The sequence below is a fragment of the Notolabrus celidotus genome, chromosome 16, assembly GCF_009762535.1.
Source record: "Notolabrus celidotus isolate fNotCel1 chromosome 16, fNotCel1.pri, whole genome shotgun sequence".
NCBI lineage: Eukaryota > Metazoa > Chordata > Actinopteri > Labriformes > Labridae > Notolabrus > Notolabrus celidotus.
This window is the reverse complement of record NC_048287.1, coordinates 24,314,101-24,332,036: the sequence shown is the minus strand read 5'-3', so window position 1 is coordinate 24,332,036 and position 17,936 is coordinate 24,314,101. Positions and strand designations below refer to the sequence as shown.

The 17,936-nt window shown below is 39.5% G+C and overlaps 2 protein-coding genes across 4 annotated transcripts in view; one reads left to right on the top strand and one right to left on the bottom strand.

Annotated features, from left to right (window-relative positions):
• The first annotated feature begins 6,285 nt into the window (after window positions 1-6,285).
• Window positions 6,286-12,923, top strand: zgc:114119 (uncharacterized protein LOC619273 homolog). Its single transcript, XM_034705259.1, has 5 exons — window positions 6,286-6,483; window positions 6,848-7,074; window positions 9,376-9,534; window positions 9,770-9,859; window positions 11,943-12,923. Exons 2-5 carry the CDS (start codon window positions 6,850-6,852, stop codon window positions 12,036-12,038), a joined length of 570 nt encoding a protein of 189 aa, XP_034561150.1. The 5' UTR covers window positions 6,286-6,483; window positions 6,848-6,849; the 3' UTR covers window positions 12,039-12,923.
• A 2,308-nt stretch (window positions 12,924-15,231) lies between these two features.
• ext1c (exostoses (multiple) 1c) overlaps window positions 15,232-17,936 on the bottom strand; it is a 119,201-nt gene continuing 116,496 nt past the window's right edge. For 2 of the 3 annotated variants that reach the window (XM_034705578.1, XM_034705577.1), the window contains 2 exons: window positions 16,008-16,179; window positions 15,243-15,899 (listed from right to left, as the gene is read on the bottom strand). In XM_034705578.1, coding sequence (XP_034561469.1) covers window positions 15,714-15,899; window positions 16,008-16,179 — 358 coding nt within the window. In that variant the 3' untranslated portion in view covers window positions 15,243-15,713. Of the gene's footprint in view, window positions 15,900-16,007; window positions 16,180-17,936 lie in introns of all 3 variants that reach the window. The other variant, XM_034705576.1, reaches the window with a different exon arrangement.

Below are 17,936 nucleotides of genomic sequence, written 5' to 3'. Positions count from 1 at the left end.
GTGGTTGAAGTCACTTTCCTTTTTCCTATAATTTAATCCTTAGAGAATGTAGGTATGCATTTGCACAGTGCATAGAAACAGAAACTCACCTGTTTTGCTGCATATTTAACATTTCTATTCAACCAAGCTAAGATACACTTGAGGAGAGAAAAATAAACTTATGTGATAAGATAGTCTAAGTCACTGGAAAATAAAAGCAAATAAAACCCACTGCAGTCCTCCATGGTTAACCTGAAAAAACAAGAATTATGTTCTGAATACCTGGCATTCCTCTGCACTTGTGGACATCACTGATGAAATTCTGGGAAATAAGGCACATTTGATTTCAGCTTTCCTTGACTATAGGGATCGGTTAGGATGACTGATGTAAACAGAAAGGAATTTCCTGCCAAGATTTTGGACTTTTGAAACTGAATTTGAACAAATACTTGATTTAAAGTGTCACTTTTTCAGCCTGGACAGTAATTGCACATTGGAGTGCTGTCCTTTGTACCTTTCTTTGCATTACAAAATATGAATTTGTGTATAACACTGGAGATAGGTGTTTCTAGTTCTCAGCTTAGAAATGTTTCACTTTTACTAGCTTGTAACTTTGCTGTATCCACTTCACTGTCCTGGTAAAAATCTACCCATCCATCTGTAAAGACTGAGTAAACAGACAATCCCTCTCGTTTTGATTTTATTTGGTTACAGATGATACCGGGAGGGGTTGTGACAGAGTCTTAACGTAAGAAGTTTCACAGGCAGAAGGGAGTTAGTCAATTTAAGGTAGAAGGATACTTTTGTCCACTAACTAAAACTTTAACCATCCTCTAATTATCCTTTCACAACATTGAAGACAGTGAAGGCAACAAAGGTGTTCCTGTAACAGGTTGTTCTGGTCGCTAATAGTCGAGCCTTTGTGGCGATTTATCAGCCGTCTTATCACCAAGCTGCATATTTCCTGGTATCAACCATTTCCATTTCTTTCAGATAACCCACTGCCCCATGCTGTAGGTGCTACTGGAAAATACTGCAACAGCGGCTTGTTGAATTAATTTTTTAGATTTTAGCAGCCTTTCTCAAATCTCTGTTTGTACACTCTGCTCTGAATCAATCCATGAAGGCTGAGGATTAAATATGATATTGCAGTTTCCTTGTCTTGCTCTGATTTCTGAAATGTTTTGCCTCTTCATGTGTGACGTGTTTTATCTGATGACTTACTGATTGCATCAAATGATGCTTTATTGCCTTGTCAGGCTCATGGAAATTACCCATAAAGATAAGGGAACACAATTAGAAGGGGGAGGGGCTCTGATAAACATTTGACTTGATACTCATAAAGACAACCAAGTTCATATATATATTCAAATTGCGAAACTTTTGAGACCACAAGGAACAAAGGATGACGTCAGAGAAAGTTACGAGATGAGTCATATTAAGAAAAGATAAGATATTACTTTATTGATCCCCCGGGGGGGAAATTCAGTTGTTACAGCAACCCAGACATAAGTACAATCAAGAAAGAAGTTTCAATAAGTGCAAAATAAGTACAAAATAAGTACAAAATAAAAATAAAACAAAAATAAAACAAAATAACATAAAATAAAATAAAAATAAAATAAAAATAAAAATAAGTAAAATAAAATAGATAAATAAAGCTAGAGTACAATTTAGATTTATACATGTTACAAATGGAATTTAAATTAAATAGCAGTAATTACAGGCAGTATTAAAAAATGTTTCAGTAGTGACAGGTTGACATGGTGTGATTATGGTTGGTAATGACAAATTAAGCAATAAATAGAAAGAATATTTGGATGTAATATGACCATGGGTTGTAGTTAGAATAGTAATGTAATATAAAAAAAATAGAATATAGCAAGATAATTATATAATACAGTATATTATACATTATAATGCCAGCAGCAGTCAAGATAGAGTTCGGGATGGGATGATGGAGTGTGGCAGACAGAGCAGGGATGTTATGGATCTGTTCATGGCGGGGGTGTCAGTGGTCAGCATGGTGCAGTCTGTGGCCTCCATTACTCATAAACGTGAGGCTTGAGAGGGAAGACGAGAAGGCAAACAAAACTTTGAGCACACATTGCCCTACTGATTTTACAATGTGGTTTAAGTTAGTTGAAACTAAACATGCTAAACAAGCTATGCTAGCAGCTCTGTGAGACTGTATGGACCATAGACTCATGGTGTCACCCATTGGTTTCTGGAGGTGATAGAAAGCCCAAAGATGACTGTCACCATATCTGAAAAAAGCTAACTTCAACTCACTTCCGGCTAATCTAGAAACAGACAAAGAGGTGACATTGAAGCTGAAAAATAGCTACACCGCTCCCACCTTAACATCAAATCACACCGCAATATAGCAGCAAAAGTGACTTTAAATGTGTTTAACTCTGCTGTAAAAACTGGCATTTTAATGAGGGCTCTGATGGGGTTTCCTTGGCTTTTCAAGCAAGCCTTCATTGGACACTTGAGATATTGGAGGATTTAGCACCTCCATACTAGCTTAATTTTTCAACACTAAAGGTTGCCTCTTGGTATAGACAGCAGTGCTTTTAGCTAACATGCTGATGACTACATGGTGTATTATTATCCATGCTCAACATTTTAGCCTAGCACATGTAAGTGGGGGTCTTCTGTTGGTCTGAGTGAAAAGATGCCCTTGCATTGGACCTCTTGATAGATTACCACTCTTGTTGTGATAAAAACATAGTGAAATAGAGCCTCCATGTTATCATTGCTGCCTTCACAAATAAAATATTTTTTTACCACAAGTTAACTCAGTTTGCTGTAACTCTAAGCCAACAGCAATCACTCATGCTACATACATCTGCATTCTAACTTTGCCTGTTAGCTCCAAGCAGCAATCATCATGAAAGCTTTGCAATATGAAAAGACCACTGTGGACAAGTACAATTATTAAACTTCACATTTGGGGATTGTGAATGTCCATATACTAACAAGGTAATTCATCTTTTGTTTAAAGGAATTTTACCCATAATCACAAATGCTAACTTTTGGTGCTAAAAAATGTAATATGAGCATTAACATCTTGCTCCCATTTTCTCTTATATTGTAAGAGGTTAGGAACTGCTTCTTTTGCTGATCATCATGAGAAAAATAGGGAGATGGATCTCTCAAATACAGTTTGAATTGTACAAAATCAGTTTGCCACTGAAAATGATCAAGAAACATCCGGGGAACACACATTAGACATAAGAAAGAGAAAAAAAATTGAGGAGAATATAACCCCTTTGTAAAACGTATCCACTATAAATTCTTAAAACAGGCAAAGAAGAAAGAGTCTGTATTCTGGTTAGTACTGTAACATCAACATTAGCTGTTGCCTTATTCATCAATGTTTGCCTGTTCAACATTAGCACAAGTACCTTACTAAATATAAACCACTGTGTTTTTAACACTTTTTTTTTGATGAGGTTTTGCTTTAAAAACAACCATCAAACTAAATGAACACGTCGGCTCAAATGTGTCTCACACCCATGATTATTTGAATATTCCTCCTTCTCATGGCATCTCTCTTCCTGACCTTTGATAGCCTGCTTGCAACCAAATCTTCCCAAGGACAGGGCTCTTAAAAGTAAATTCAAAGTGTTTAAGTGAAGTCACACAAAAATCACGATAGTTCTGCAACAAAATTATCAAGTTCACATCAGCATCCAATGTCACTTGACTCATGTTAATTTAGGTGAATAAGAGACTAATAAAGCATTAACTTCAGCACGGGAAAAACAAAGTGTATTTCCTTGAAGCCTCTCACCCGCCTCCAACCTTTGATCCTATGTAAACAAAGGATAAAGCCAGCTTCATGGGTTTGAACCAGACGATACATGGATGATTTGCTAGATCTGAATGTCAAATACTGGGGAGGCTCACTTTTATAACCTTTCTTGAGCAGCACAAAGTCTTGTTTTCACCAATCTACACTAATTTTATAACACAGTGCTTTTAGTTTTATGTAAAAATACAGTGACAGGTCATGCTAATAAAGGAGAAAACCTTACCCTGGTTTGCTGAATTTGCAGGAATGGGATAAAGCTGATAATATCTGAAATACATCACTCATTATGCTGTTTCTTTCAGTTATATCAAATGCTTGATTCTCAGAAGGTATGAGTAGTAGAGGTTTGTAGAGGGTAAAGGTAGTTGGAACATGACTCTTTCTAATATATTATAATTCATGTGGCCTACTCAACAAAATATGGACATTCCTATGATTAAAAATGCCTTGAACTTAGACATTACTTTTACTAATTCTATAACTAAATATGTAATTATCATACAGTGGACCGGGCATTAGTCACAAAAGTGATTCTAAGACTTTTTATCTTCATGGAGTGCTTGATGTTTTTTTTGCTACTGCTTTTAATGTGAGACCCCTGTAAATATAATAATAACAATAATAATAATGATAATCTTTATTTATGTAGCACTTTTCTAAACAGGGTTACAAAGTGCTTAACAAATAGGAAAGAAACAAAAAGACAATAAAAGAGAAATGTGAGGAAGAGAATGAAAAAGAATAAAAGAATAGAAATGCAATAACCTGCAGGGTGGTGACAGCAAGAAGACATGACAGAAAGGAAGGTAAAAAAGGTCATGAAACGCGTTTAAGATCAAACAATGTGTGAATACTAAAAACAACCAAATATAAAAGATTAAAACAATTCAAAGATTAGAAATATTGAATATACAAATATAAAAGAAAAAAAATATTAAAGAGAGTAAAAACCTTAATAAGAACTTAATGACATTGAAAATTATTAATCTATGAATAGATTAACAAATAAGTAATTCTGGGGTTGAGAGAGAAACAATAAATTAAGAGCATGTGAAGAGTAAAACATATATCTGAGACAATAAAGGGACCAGTGGTACAGAGGATTAGAGTATTTACAAATATCAAGTGTCCTTGAGATTTGAAGTGTGCATAATATTTTTTATTGTTGTATTTCATTTGTAAAAATCTCCAAATTAGGTTTTCTGTTGCAAAATTCACTTTTGTAAATATGAAATTATTTAATACGATTAAAAGTATGATTTTGTTATAAGCTGCCGACTCCATAAAAAAACAAAAACCTAAAAGTACGCCTTTTTTTGATGAAGTCACATTAGTTTCATTACTGAAATTAAAAATGGGCCACCTTCTACTGTTACTGTATAAAGCATCATTCAACCCATTCTCCTCTACTGTTCCCCATGCTATTACAACATACTAACTGTCTCCAACAAAAACAAACTCACACGCACCACAAACACTTCCTCCAAAATCATCTGTCTCCCCACACCCAACCTGTCTGACCTCAACAACAGAGCCATCACATGGCGGGCACGCACCATAACACTGGACCCCCAACACCCCCTCCACTCATTTTTCGCTCTGCTTCCATCTGGTCGCAGATATAGATCTCCACACTGCAGATGAGCCCGGTTTGGCAAGAGCTTTGCCCCGTCTGCCATAGCACTCCTTTACAAAATGCCACAGTAATGTGTCCTTTGTGTTTTATGGGATGATGCGCACCATTGTTGTGAGGCTGGGTGGGTATTTATTGTGTATGATTTATGTATGTATTCTTGTACGGACAGTAACAGCACATTTCCTTATTAAGGAAAAATAAAGATCTATCTATCTATCTATCTATCTATCTATCTATCTATCTATCTATCTATCTATCTATCTATCTATCTATCTATCTATCTAAAATAAAAAAAGCTTCAGGTAGCATATAATGATGCATATCGAATTTTCCTTAAACTACCAAGATGGACCAGTGCAAGTTTTATGTTTGTATCAAACAATGTCCCTACATTTCATGCTGTACTGAGAAATTTGATGTATAAATTTATGTGTCGCTTAGCTGATTCAGAAAATGAAATTTTAAGGGAGCTCACTCAGCCCATATTAAGTGACACAAGGTATTTTTCTTGCTTTTGGAAACATTGGAACAAAAGCCTTTTTATGCTCTGATAAAAATGAATGTGTAAACTGTTGTCATATGATCTCTTTATTTCTTGCTGGACATGTATTTTACTCTTGTGCTGTTATGGACCTATGAGTCTGAAATAAAGTCAGTCTATCTATCTATCTATCTATCTATCTATCTATCTATCTATCTATCTATCTATCTATCTATCTATCTATCCATCTATGTGTGTATGTTATTATAAAACACTGCACTAAAGGCACAGTACCAGGCCGAGTGTACATGTTGATTCAGTAACAAGTCCAGAACTTCTGTAAACAACCACTGACTCCATCTAGTGGCCGGAAGTGTGCGTACCCTTCTCTGCCCGGAAGTGACGCATGGAGAGCAATAACGTGCGGTGCTTTTTGAAAGAACAGGACAGTGAATAGCACTTATTATGTCTTATTTCAAATAATGAATAAGTGAATGGCGATTTGCTGTTGACACAGGAAAAACGTGGTATTTGGAAAACATTTGGCCAAAGAAATTCATTTAGGTAAGCTGTTTAGTTGAATTCTCCGCAGCTAGCTTAGGTAGCATACTACCAGCTAACTAGCATGCTACTGTATGGGATTTAACATTGGGTTAGCTGTTTCAGGCTACAAACTGAGATTGTTTTGTATCATTCGGTAGTCAGGAGACGCATTTTAAGTATCTCTAATGAAACACATATCATTACGTCTTCAGGAAATATCATTATTTTAGCAGAAGTTGTGCTAACGCTGCAGAAACGTAATTTGAGCGTGAGTGTTTACATTCGTGAAGAGTAGAATTTGCCACGGCATGAGCAGTGGTTTCACATGTTCGGCGCTTCATGAAGCTATTTCCGTATTATTATGTGGTCCTTTCTCATTGTCTAGTGATGGCAGCCTCATTACCTCAGAAGCAAGGGATGGCAGGGGTTCACCCTCAGCAGCAACCCCACCTGCCACCCAGTGCTGCTGCAGCCCAGGGTCAGCAGCCCATGCCTCCTCAGGGAGCCCTGAGGGAGATCTCCCCTGTGTTCCTCTGCCGGATCGGACAGGAGACTGTTCAGGACATTGTCACTCGTACTATGGAGATCTTCCAGATCACACGAGCTACACAGGTACTGGACATCAGACTGTTGTTAAGCCTGATTTATACTTCTGTGTCAAACTTTCAGCACTGCCCTGTACCTACACAGAAGCCTATATTTATAGCAGGGTAGTATTGCATTTCCTGCATTTACAACATTTCTAGTATTCTTTAAAGAAAAATAAAAAGTCAAATTCCAAGAGTTTAGGGTGTTGTATAAAATAGTAATGCAATATAATCTGATGGTATTCAAATCATTAAAACCCTGTATTGAATGTACAATAATGCACAGACTGAAACACTGTATTGTGTTGTGAAAAATAATAACATCTCTCAATTAATTATTTTGCAGCGGGTTAGTAACATGGCTGGATGTAAAATCTTTCTGCCTTTATTTGTTGCCAGATGACTTCTAAGTTTTGGGTTAGTGAGCAGTTAATTATCAAAAGCATCAGTAGCAGTAGGTGAAGTTATAACGGCACAGGAAACAGCCACACGCTCAGGTAGGATCATGTTCTACAGACGAGCTAGATGAAGCCACATTAAATCACTTTGAGGGAAAGTGGGGGTCCCGAGTTTTTGGCACCTACATTTTGGGGGTCGCGGACTGAAAAGTTTGGGAACCACTGTTCTACAGTATAAAATGTCAATAAAAGATTCAGAATCGACAGGAATCTCTGTAAAAAAAAAAAGGGGGGGACAAGGCTTAAAACTAAAGGTGGATGTCCGTGATCTTGTGGCCCTCAGGCAGTGTTGCATTAAAAACAGAAATGACTCTGAAGTGGAAGTCACGGCATTTACTCAATATCAATTCAAAAATCACAGTCTGTGAACACAGTATGTCGATGCATCCACAATTGTACAATGCACAGAGGAAACCATATATAAACATGACCCAGAAACACCAGAGACTTCTCTAGACCTGAGCCCTTTCAAGATGGACTGATGGACAAAATCTGACATTCTTTTTTGGAAATCATGGACGCTGTGTCCTCTGCTCTAAAGAGGAGAGGAACCCCCTGGCTTGTTGTCAGCTCACAGTTCAAAGCCAGCATCCCTGATGGTATGAGGATCCTAAGAGTCCATGGCATGTCTTACACATCTGTGAAGGCTCCATTAGTGCAGAAAAATATATAGAGGTTTTGGAGAAACATATGTAGCCATTCGGATAATGCTCTCCTTTCAGTAAAGTCCTTTCATATTTCAGCAAGACAATGCTGACAGACATTCTGCAGGTATAACAACACCATGTCTCTATAGCAGTAGGGTCCAGGTGCAGAGCTGGCTTGCCTGCAGCACTGATTCGTCACCTTTTGAACACATTTGGCGCATCATGCAACAAATATATGACAAAGAGGATCCTGAAATCCTCTTTCTGACAAGAACAGGGACAACATTTCACTTTAAAAACTCCAGAAACTGGTCTCCTCTGCTTCCAAATGTTAAAGAGGAGATGTTGCAAAACAGTGGTAAACGTGCCATCCCTCCCTTTTTCCAAACTTGTTGTTGGCATCAATTTTAAGATGAGCAAATAGTTTCTTTAAAACAATAACCATCAAAATCTCTTTTTATCAACATTTCACACAATGTCCCAACTCTTGTGGAACCATGAATGTGTGATTTTATCCAGAAATCTTTATGCAAATTACAAATTTTAGATCTCAATGTGTGGTTTTGACATCACTTATTACTACAGCAAATATTCCCATGAGAGAACATGTAACTTCCACATGTATGTAAACCTTTCTCTGATTGTTTTTTACAATAATTACTAAATAGAGGAAAAGGATGGAATAAAAATCCTCTCATAGATCACAGTTTTGTGTGTTCACTGAGTGATCTCGCTTAGTATGATTCGATCTGCTCTTTCCTGACTCTTCTGTGTGAACGTTGTCTGAGTGGCTGCTGTTTTTCCGGCTAACAGGGTTCCTCTGTTGTCTGTCAGTCTGTATTTTCCCCGTTCTCTTTTCACGTTCATCTGCTCGGCACGCTTGTCAGCATCTGTCTTATTCATCCTTCCATCTCCACCTGATCTGTGTCTCTGATCGTCTCTCTTTGTGTTTTCTGGTGTATCGCTCACCTCTTTCAGCTTGTCCTTGTCCATTAGACTGAGCTTTTTTTCCCCTGCACTTTAAAAGCAGAGAGCTTCATGGTCTCATATCTAAAACACTCCGTAGCACAAAAGAAGAGGGGAGAGGTCTTCTTCAGCTCTGTTTTTCTCCCTGATATGAAAATAAATTCTGTTTTTTCAACATCAGAATATTACACTGCTATGTAAGATTGAGATTTAACAACAACTTGACTGATGAGTTTCTGTGTGTCTTCAATGCAGCTTCCAAACGGTGTGACCCAGAGCCAGGCCATGTACCAGGACCGCTTTGGAAAACTCCAGGAACACCTCCGGCAGCTCGCCCTGCTGTTCAGAAAGCTGCGGCTCCTGTATGAGCGCTGTGTGGAAATGACCTCTGACCTGCAGGAGGGACCAGCAGAGGTCAGGAAGGCGCCGCTAAGATATTTGTTAATGTTTAATGTCATATTCAAACACTACAAGGACTGTCACTGTTTTTGTCAGGGCTTAGTTGAATGCATGTGCAGAATTTTCATAGTTTTTTTTCATGTTTCTTTTTCGTTGTACTCTGTCTAACAGCAGCACGAAACTGAATTGCATTCACAGAAATGAGAGGCAAAAATAACCAAGCTCATTTACATGTAATTTGTGTCTTCAGCTGCTGCCATATGTCGGGGAGGAGCTGCTCTCTGTCAAAGTGGAGCCCTGCAGTCCTGCTGTCAACCAGGAGAGAAAAGAGGTTCTAGAGGTTTGTTCCTGTCTTCTTGTAGTCTTAGTTTATTTGCATTCATGTCCACAGATACATGATTAAAAGCATCACTGTAAAAAAATAGGGAATAAATGATGTTCCATGCAGTCCAAATATAACAAGGATGTTCTCCTAAATAACTCATGGTGCGATAGAAAACAATTTTTGCATTAGAATAATGATGAAAGTAGCCTCTTTTTGCAGTTATCCTACAGTAAGCAATGAGCTTTAATCAATGAAATACCTCCTGTTGAGTAACTCCAAATTCATGAAGTCACTCAAGCTCATCCTTCCTAAATATGCACAAGCCTTTTTTTTAAGGAAGGACTAGTGTTACTATACTGCCCTTGCAGTATTCTTGTGTTCTAGACAGCTAGCAAACAAAAGTCCCAAGTCTTCATATAAAACACACATGGCTTGCTTTTCCTGTCTTTTACTTGAGTCTTGACCAAGCAACAACCTCCAGTCTCAAAATATGAAGCCCATGCGGAAGTGTTATAAACTGCAGTTCATTGAGCGTCCGCTTGAGGCTGGCAGGAACACCAGAAACCACATACACACCCATTCAAAAAAGACAATCTTTACAGTCAAAATAAACATGTTTACAGCCTGGTCAAAAAAAACAGCTTGGGTCTGCGTAGCTAATTTCGGCACACACTGTACAGGGTGAATTTTAGGCGGGAACATTTAGCTGTTGGCAAGGAGGCTCAAACCCCGCCTCTTTACCTCAAACTAAGTTAGGTTGAGTTCAGCATTACCATTATGGCTCCCACCGACGATTGACTTCAAAACAGGCTCAGGAACAGATGGGTGATGTCACGGATACTACATCCATTAATTTTACAGTCAATGGTCTATTAAACTGAAACATTACAGAGAAAATAAAACAGATTATAATTATATTTAAACAAGCACTGACATATTTATATATTACACATGTACTGCAGCTGCGTGTAGTTTCTACCAACATATTCTGCAATATACTGCATAGGACACAGTTTGACCGCTTAATAAAACAATGAAAACTCCTAACATGACATTCTCTGAAAATGTGTTTGCTGCTTATGTACACATTTTACTTGCAGACAATAATCTCCAAGGCAGAAGCGTATGATAAAAACCTTAGAAGCAGCATGAATTTAACTCTGTCCGTCTTGGCTGTAGCTAGCAAGAAAACTTGGAAACTTCAAAGATAGGGCAGTGCGGAGAGTGTTACTCTGTCGCTTCTTCTGAAAACTAAAAACTTTTTACTATCTTATTTAACTTATCCCTTTACTAACTTATTCAAATAGTTTACTTAACTTTAGAGACAGCACAGTTACCTTTAGGGTGTTTAGAAATGTGTAACAATTGCATAGGTTATCTGTTGTTTATTCTTGTCAGAGTCTGAATAGTCTGTTATTTCCAAGGCAAATTTTACTGCACAGAGACGTGGAGCTAAAACACTCCAACACTGCTCTGCTGTACCAATGTTTTCTTCCTTGACTGAAACAGTAACACCACTCTAAAGCACGGGGTGACTTTTATTTTTAATTTCATAGCTCATTAAAATGAGCTTCTAAGAGAAAACTGAGCAAGATGAAGAGTTCTGCGTTTCAAGTCCTTCCCTGTAACGGCCTCTAGGTGGCAGTGCTGACACTGGCCAACAGTATCCCTTACTTTCATGGGTGAGATGCAGAGACCATGCATCATGCTCAGACTAAGTAAACACTCCACATCAGGCTTTTTGTAAACATTACAGCAAATGTCTTAAGTAGCCCAGGCAGATGAATATTTCAGATCCAGGTTTAGGAATGGCCCCCAGGCAGCCGGTGGAAAGGTAGCGTGAAGGGTTGCCTGAGGCTGGACGGCTTGTTTGTTTTGTTAACAAATTTGTTGCCAAAATCTGTTGAAAGTTTCTCTCTCTCTAGACCCTCAAAATCTTCAAGATGATGTCATTGAATGAAGTCTCAGTGTTGATGAACGCTCACACCATGTAAACTCACATCAGTCCTGCTTGTTCAAGACTGTAAGGATGAGAAATAGACTGAAGCTATGTGCTTGAAGGAGTTTCACAAATGGGCATGTTGTGCTTCACTTGCAGAAAGTACGCCAAAAGAACCAGGAGATGAAGGTTTTGATGGACCAGATGAGGAACCTGCTGTGGGACGTCAACGCCATGCTGACGCTCAGGAAATAATACCACCACTCCATCCACGGTCTTCAACAGAGACGCATTCCTCGGACTAGTTATCGGCATATAGCAGGTGAAATGAAGGGTTTTCTCTTGGACCTTCAGGACCTTCTACTTTGGGACACTTTGCTTCGGTTGGCACTTCATTCCTACGACTCACGATTCACTGACAGCGTGGTGTGTTTATTATGTTAAAGTGATTCAGGGTGAAATGCCTGATGGGAAAAGATGAAAGCTCAGAAAAAAGACTGTTTTTTTTTTTTACTTGAAACACTCCAGACACAAGAACTTTCCTTTACTTTGTAAAAACCGGTTCATATCCAAGTTTTGTTTCTACTTCCATGTTTCTACAATTGTTACTTTGTCACTCAATCTTTGTTGGGATAAGTTCTGGAGTCCTGTTTTGTTATTGACGAGTTTAAACCTGAATCGCCTCCAGTCAAAACAACAACAACAAAAAACACCATTTTCATGGTGTTTTGGTCCCCAGTGGCCGACTCAACACCAGACACACTTCAGTTCATTGCTGTTAATTCTTGCAGAAAGCGCAGATGCTGGTCTGACGGCTGTGTTCACAAAAGGAACAGTTTCTCTCATTATGCACTGTCATTTGTGAAAACACGATGGGTTCAGAATTCAAATCAGCCCCTTTGGCAGCTATGTATCTCAGGTGCTTTGTACATATGTATGTGTGTGTGTGTGTATGTGTGTGTGTGTGTGTGTGCGTAATGAGATTAGCTTCCTGAGTGCGAAACAACGCACCTGTTTAGCCCGAGGCTGTTGAGACTTGCTTGTGAATTTATTTTTGTAAACTGTGGCACTATAGGAGGGCCTACTGCATCATTTCTTTTTATATCAAATAAACTTGTTTTCTCACTCGAACTGTCCAAACACACTCTTCAGCGTCCTGCTTCTAAATACAGCCGACTTAGACTTTGCAGCATGTGTACCATTGTGTCAATTCTGACCCTGAGGGCTGATGTAGGAACGCATTATGTCATCCAGAGCTGGGATGATATATAAGTACATCAAGGCACATCCACCAACACACAGTGATGCATAATCTGCCCCTGACCCTTTGTATTCATCTGTCTTCACACAAAACCAGCTTATCAGTGTCGTGCTCCTACACTACAACCAGGCATCAAAAGCCCCAGAGATCCCCAGATACACAGGAACACAGAGGATGTGTCAGGAGTGGGCCGCACTTTGACTGCTGTGATCATATTAAGAATAATTTCACGGCTAATTCAGTCCGCCTAGGAGTGTTTTTTTTCTCTTGAATTAATTGCTGGAAAATAAAATCCTAGAATTGCGAGTACAAACCCATCGGATAGAAAACTGAAATATAAAATGAGTCCGCCATCAACGTAGGAGATAAAAGACGTACGTTTCCTCGGGTGAAAGTGAAACATTCGTCTGACACTTCTCTGACAGATGCTTTATGTGACTGTTTTTCTGGGTTTCTATGCAGGCAAATTGAACAACTTTGCCCTGGTGGCCGAGCACACACCATTTAAAGTTTTGACTAGTTTCTGACATTTGACTGGCAGGGTTATATGTGGATTTCCAAATCACTGAAGCAAGGCGTTCATCAGAGCGTGCTTTCCTGAACTTCTCCCAGGATGTCTTACACACCAGCACACACCCAACCTCAGCTGCATTTCCTCCAAGAGGTTCTATTTGCACTCTGCACTCATATTTTGCAAAAGCAACGACTGCTGTGAGTTTTTATAGAATGTACAACAGGCCTTCATTTCTGCTCACTGTGAGATGTGACGCCTTGATGTGTGCTAGTGCAGCCAAGCATTCTGGCAGGTGGAGCCAGACCAAAACACACATTTAACTTCCCTATAAGACATCATCTCTCAGGTCGGTACATTCCACAGCAGAGCCGATCCAAGCAGACGCTCATGGCCATGGACTCGTGTCATTGTCTCTTACCTTCCCTCTATACTTTGCTAATCAGGTAAGACAACGCTGCAGGAGTCTGGATTGCTCAACAGAGCTGTCAATCAATTTTCTTTTTAACATCAAATAACTAAAAGAAACTCACTGAACACTAAGAGCTTACTGCTGTGACAGAAGGAAGGCTTGGAAGATATGTATAAATATATTAAGTTATATTTTTTTTCGGTAGAAATTTCACCTTTATTGATAGGACAGCTGATAAGAGACAGGAAACGTGGGGAGCAGAGAGTGGGGGAAGACCAAGCGGCAGCCTATTCATAAGTGTTATAAACTGCAGTTCATCGAGCGTCCACTTGAGGCCTGCTGCAGGAACACAAGAAATCACATACGCACCCATTCAAAAAAGACGTTCTTTGCAGCAATAATAACCATGTTTACAGCCTGGTTCAAAAAAACGCTTTAGTCTGAAGAACTAATTTCTCTGTTGGCACTCACTGTACGGGGGGTGAGTTTTTTTCTAACCCGACGATTCAGAAGATATTAAGATTACAAGTTTTTCCCAAATAAGGACATGACTGACTTGATTGACAGGCAGGAACACTGTAGCGTGTGTGTTGGTGTTCAGCATTTTAAATATGGCTCCCGCTGACAACTGGCTTCAAAACAGCGCTTCAGAACAGATGGGTGACGTCACGGATACTACGTCCACTAATTATATAGTCTATGGGGAAGGCATGCAGCAAGTGGTCGCGGCTGGAAGTCGAACCATCCACCTCTGCAATTAGGACTATAGCCTCTGTATCTGGGCCGCACCTAGACCGCTAGGCCACCGGCGCCTAGGAAGATATTTTTGATGTGTACTTTCATTTTTCAGTTCGATCCAATTTCCATCTATTATAATGGAGGTGGCTGGGTTTAAGGCCTACACTGCAGTTGGTCACCAGGGTGAGCTCCAAAATTGACTTCACACAGGATGACTGTTGTTCTGTTCATTCCCTGAACAGTGAATCCTGGATGGATGTAAGGTAGTACTCCGGCAAAAAATCCCTGTAACACAGATCCTCACTCAATCAACTTTCCCCCCATATTTTCCACTAAAATTATCGATAACCTATCAAAGGTAATGCAACCATACATCCCCTGTAGTCCTTCAGATGCATGTAGTTACAGACCTCAGTGTCTTTGAACGCACCATGAGGAACTCTGCCTTCTTCTCCTCTGCAGAGAATCCCTCTTTATCCACCAAGTAGGGGGGAAAAATTCACTCTTAATGCAGATCCATGAATTTGCATTTATAAATCATTTTATTGATTTTACAGTTAGCATTTTGATGTGAAATGATCTGTTTCCATGGCAACAGTCCCTGCACAGTAATGCTCACACACACACATTGACAGTAAGGGTGCATGGCACCAATACAAGTCCCTTGGTTGCTTTTGGCATGACTCCCTCTCTCCTCTCTTCTCTCTACTTAAAGTCACAGCAGTAGCACTGTCAACTGAGGTGTCCATACATGTTTCTGTGTCCAGTAGAGATTGTCCTCTCAGGGAGTCTTTATCAAGGCCCCGAAAATTACTCCTCCGTTGACACAGCAGACTCATGGAGGTTGGTGAGCCTGTTCCTCCTCATGTTCATATCAATATAGTCCAGCACAGTCCACCAGGGTCTGTCTCCTTGTCCCAAATGGACCACTGTGTTAACATCCCGGACCATCTTGAGTGTCCCATCTTGACCTTCCACCTCTGATTGGTCCTGTCCATTCTGCTGTTTTCATGCTCTCTCCAGGTCTTTGTACTTCTTTCTAAGGACTGACACTTGATCTTTGAAGAGCACAGGGTCCAGGCGAAACTGAGAGTGGACCAGGGGCATGTAGCCAAACCAGTTGGCAAAGGTGTTGACACACTCCTGCCGCTGGTTGAAGTGCTCCGGGTTGGCCCAGGGGACGGTCTTCGTACCCTAGACCGTGAAACAAAACGCAGATATTTACCACTCAGTTTTGAGTCCACAGCATCAGCACACAACAGCATGAAAAGAAGGTGACAGAGACGAATGGGTTCCACCTACCCCTGGACTGGGCAGCTCTTTGTACTGCTTCCTTTGAGCGACTTTGATTGGCGGCATGTGTGTGACAGCAGAAACCAGGAAGTTCATCAGGATGTCCTCACAGTTGGAGGTGCGATCCACCAGAGTCCGCAGAGACTGGGGCAGGTAGTGAGAGAACAGGTAGTGGTAGTACCTGTGGGACAAGTCAAAGTGTTATACAGGCATGTGTTCAATGATAGTGGCGTTAAAAAAGCACCTACACAACATTTAGTATGAACTAAAGAGTGGAATTTTTCCCTCCAACTGCATTTCCTCTTTCTGCTTTCAGTCTTTGTTTTTTTTTCTTTGAGGAAACAAAAGCAGCTTCTCCCGACACAGAACCAAATGTTACCTTGCCAGTTTGAAAACATTTCGGCTCCAAAGAAAAAAAAAAAGACTTTCAAGTAAGACCAACAACATGCAAACTTGAGCCAGAACGGCCCCTAATAAACAGGGAAATGCATCAAATTTAAATGCTCATCCAGCAACCTGTAATCCAGAAGTCTAATTGCAACCGCACCATCACCTACCCCAGGACTAACTACCCATCAGCACAAAGCAGTACCTCTTTGCTGATCTTTTCCTGTCTTAGAAAGTTAGAGAAAAGGTTGTTTCTTTGGCATTCTGTTAAAGCTCCACTTAGTAACTTTTGGTTTGTGTTTTTTTGTTGACAAAGCAGTACCTCTTATTTCATTGCTGAATTTGCCCTGTACTCATATGTTTGTACAATTATTTAAGAAAAGCTCATTCTGCTTTCTTTTAAAAAAAAAAAAATCTAAGGGTCTGTGTCTATCAATGTTTTTTTTTTTTTTTTTTGCAGTAGCAGCACCTATTTCACAACATTAACGCAGTTCAGCGTTTTCAGCACTAACGCGCCCTTGGCGTCAGCTGATTTTGTTGCCGCACTCAGCGCTCTTAGTTGATAATAGTTCAACATTAGGGGACACCACCTTGCTAGTCGTAACCACCTCTCCATCACCAACCAATCAAAGTCAAGATGAGGTGGAACTTCTGATGTCAACTTTGTGAATAACAATGGCGTTGGAAGGTACAGAGGAGAAACTATTTCCAACTCTAGAGCTGCTGCTAAAATCTACAGCACAGTTTATATTGATTATATTTGCGTTGTCTCTTTAAAAAATACCATAAAATGAAAGTAGATATGTAGTTTATGGAGCATTTTAAAACAAACTTAAAAGTCACTACGTAGGTAAAAAGAAGTGCTGTGGCACAACTTTTGTCAACCTAGCAACTTTAAGCGCTGATGAGATGTTGAAGCCATGGACACTGCTTGCATAAAAACAACAGCGTTAATGGACACAGGCCCTAATGTGGCACCCATCGAGAAGCTTTGCTGTGGAAATGTGCCATACCCCCTCAACAGCGTTTTTAGGCAGCAATAATAACTATATAGAAATAGTGCTTTTGTAATCCCGAAGAATCAGACTTTGTTTCAGTTTGTTTCATAACAAGATAAAAACTCCTCACTGGAGCTTTAAATCAGGACAGCAAGATTACCAAGGGCATACACTGTGCTGTGCTGTGACACCCCTAATAACAAAAAAAAATCTTCCATACTGAACAACCCAACAAGTCTTCAATGTGCTCAATGATAGAAAATATTTGTATGAAAGACATTGGAAGATAAAAAGTGTGCACAAGTATTTAAAGTATAAGCTTGATAATCAGTCAAATAAATGCAGTTGATTTCTGCATTCTTAATACTTCTTTGCAGATGAAACAAACATTTCTGATAACTTGAGCACCAATAATTTCTCTGCAGACATCAAAAAAACATGTACAGATTAAACCACGACATCAAAGACTCTCGACATGAAGCTTGGCCAGCTTTCTAGAACATAAAGACGCTGATGCTTTCCCTTTAAATCATAATGGTATTATCAACAAGAA

Coding starts and splice junctions, on each gene's coding strand:
- zgc:114119 (XM_034705259.1), top strand. CDS start 6,850: ATGGCAGCCTCATTACCTCAGAAGCAAGGGATGGCAGGGGTTCACCCT. Junction 9,535..9,769: donor TGCAGGAGGGACCAGCAGAG/GTCAGGAAGGCG, acceptor TTGTGTCTTCAG/CTGCTGCCATATGTCGGGGA. Junction 9,860..11,942: donor AGAGAAAAGAGGTTCTAGAG/GTTTGTTCCTGT, acceptor CTTCACTTGCAG/AAAGTACGCCAAAAGAACCA.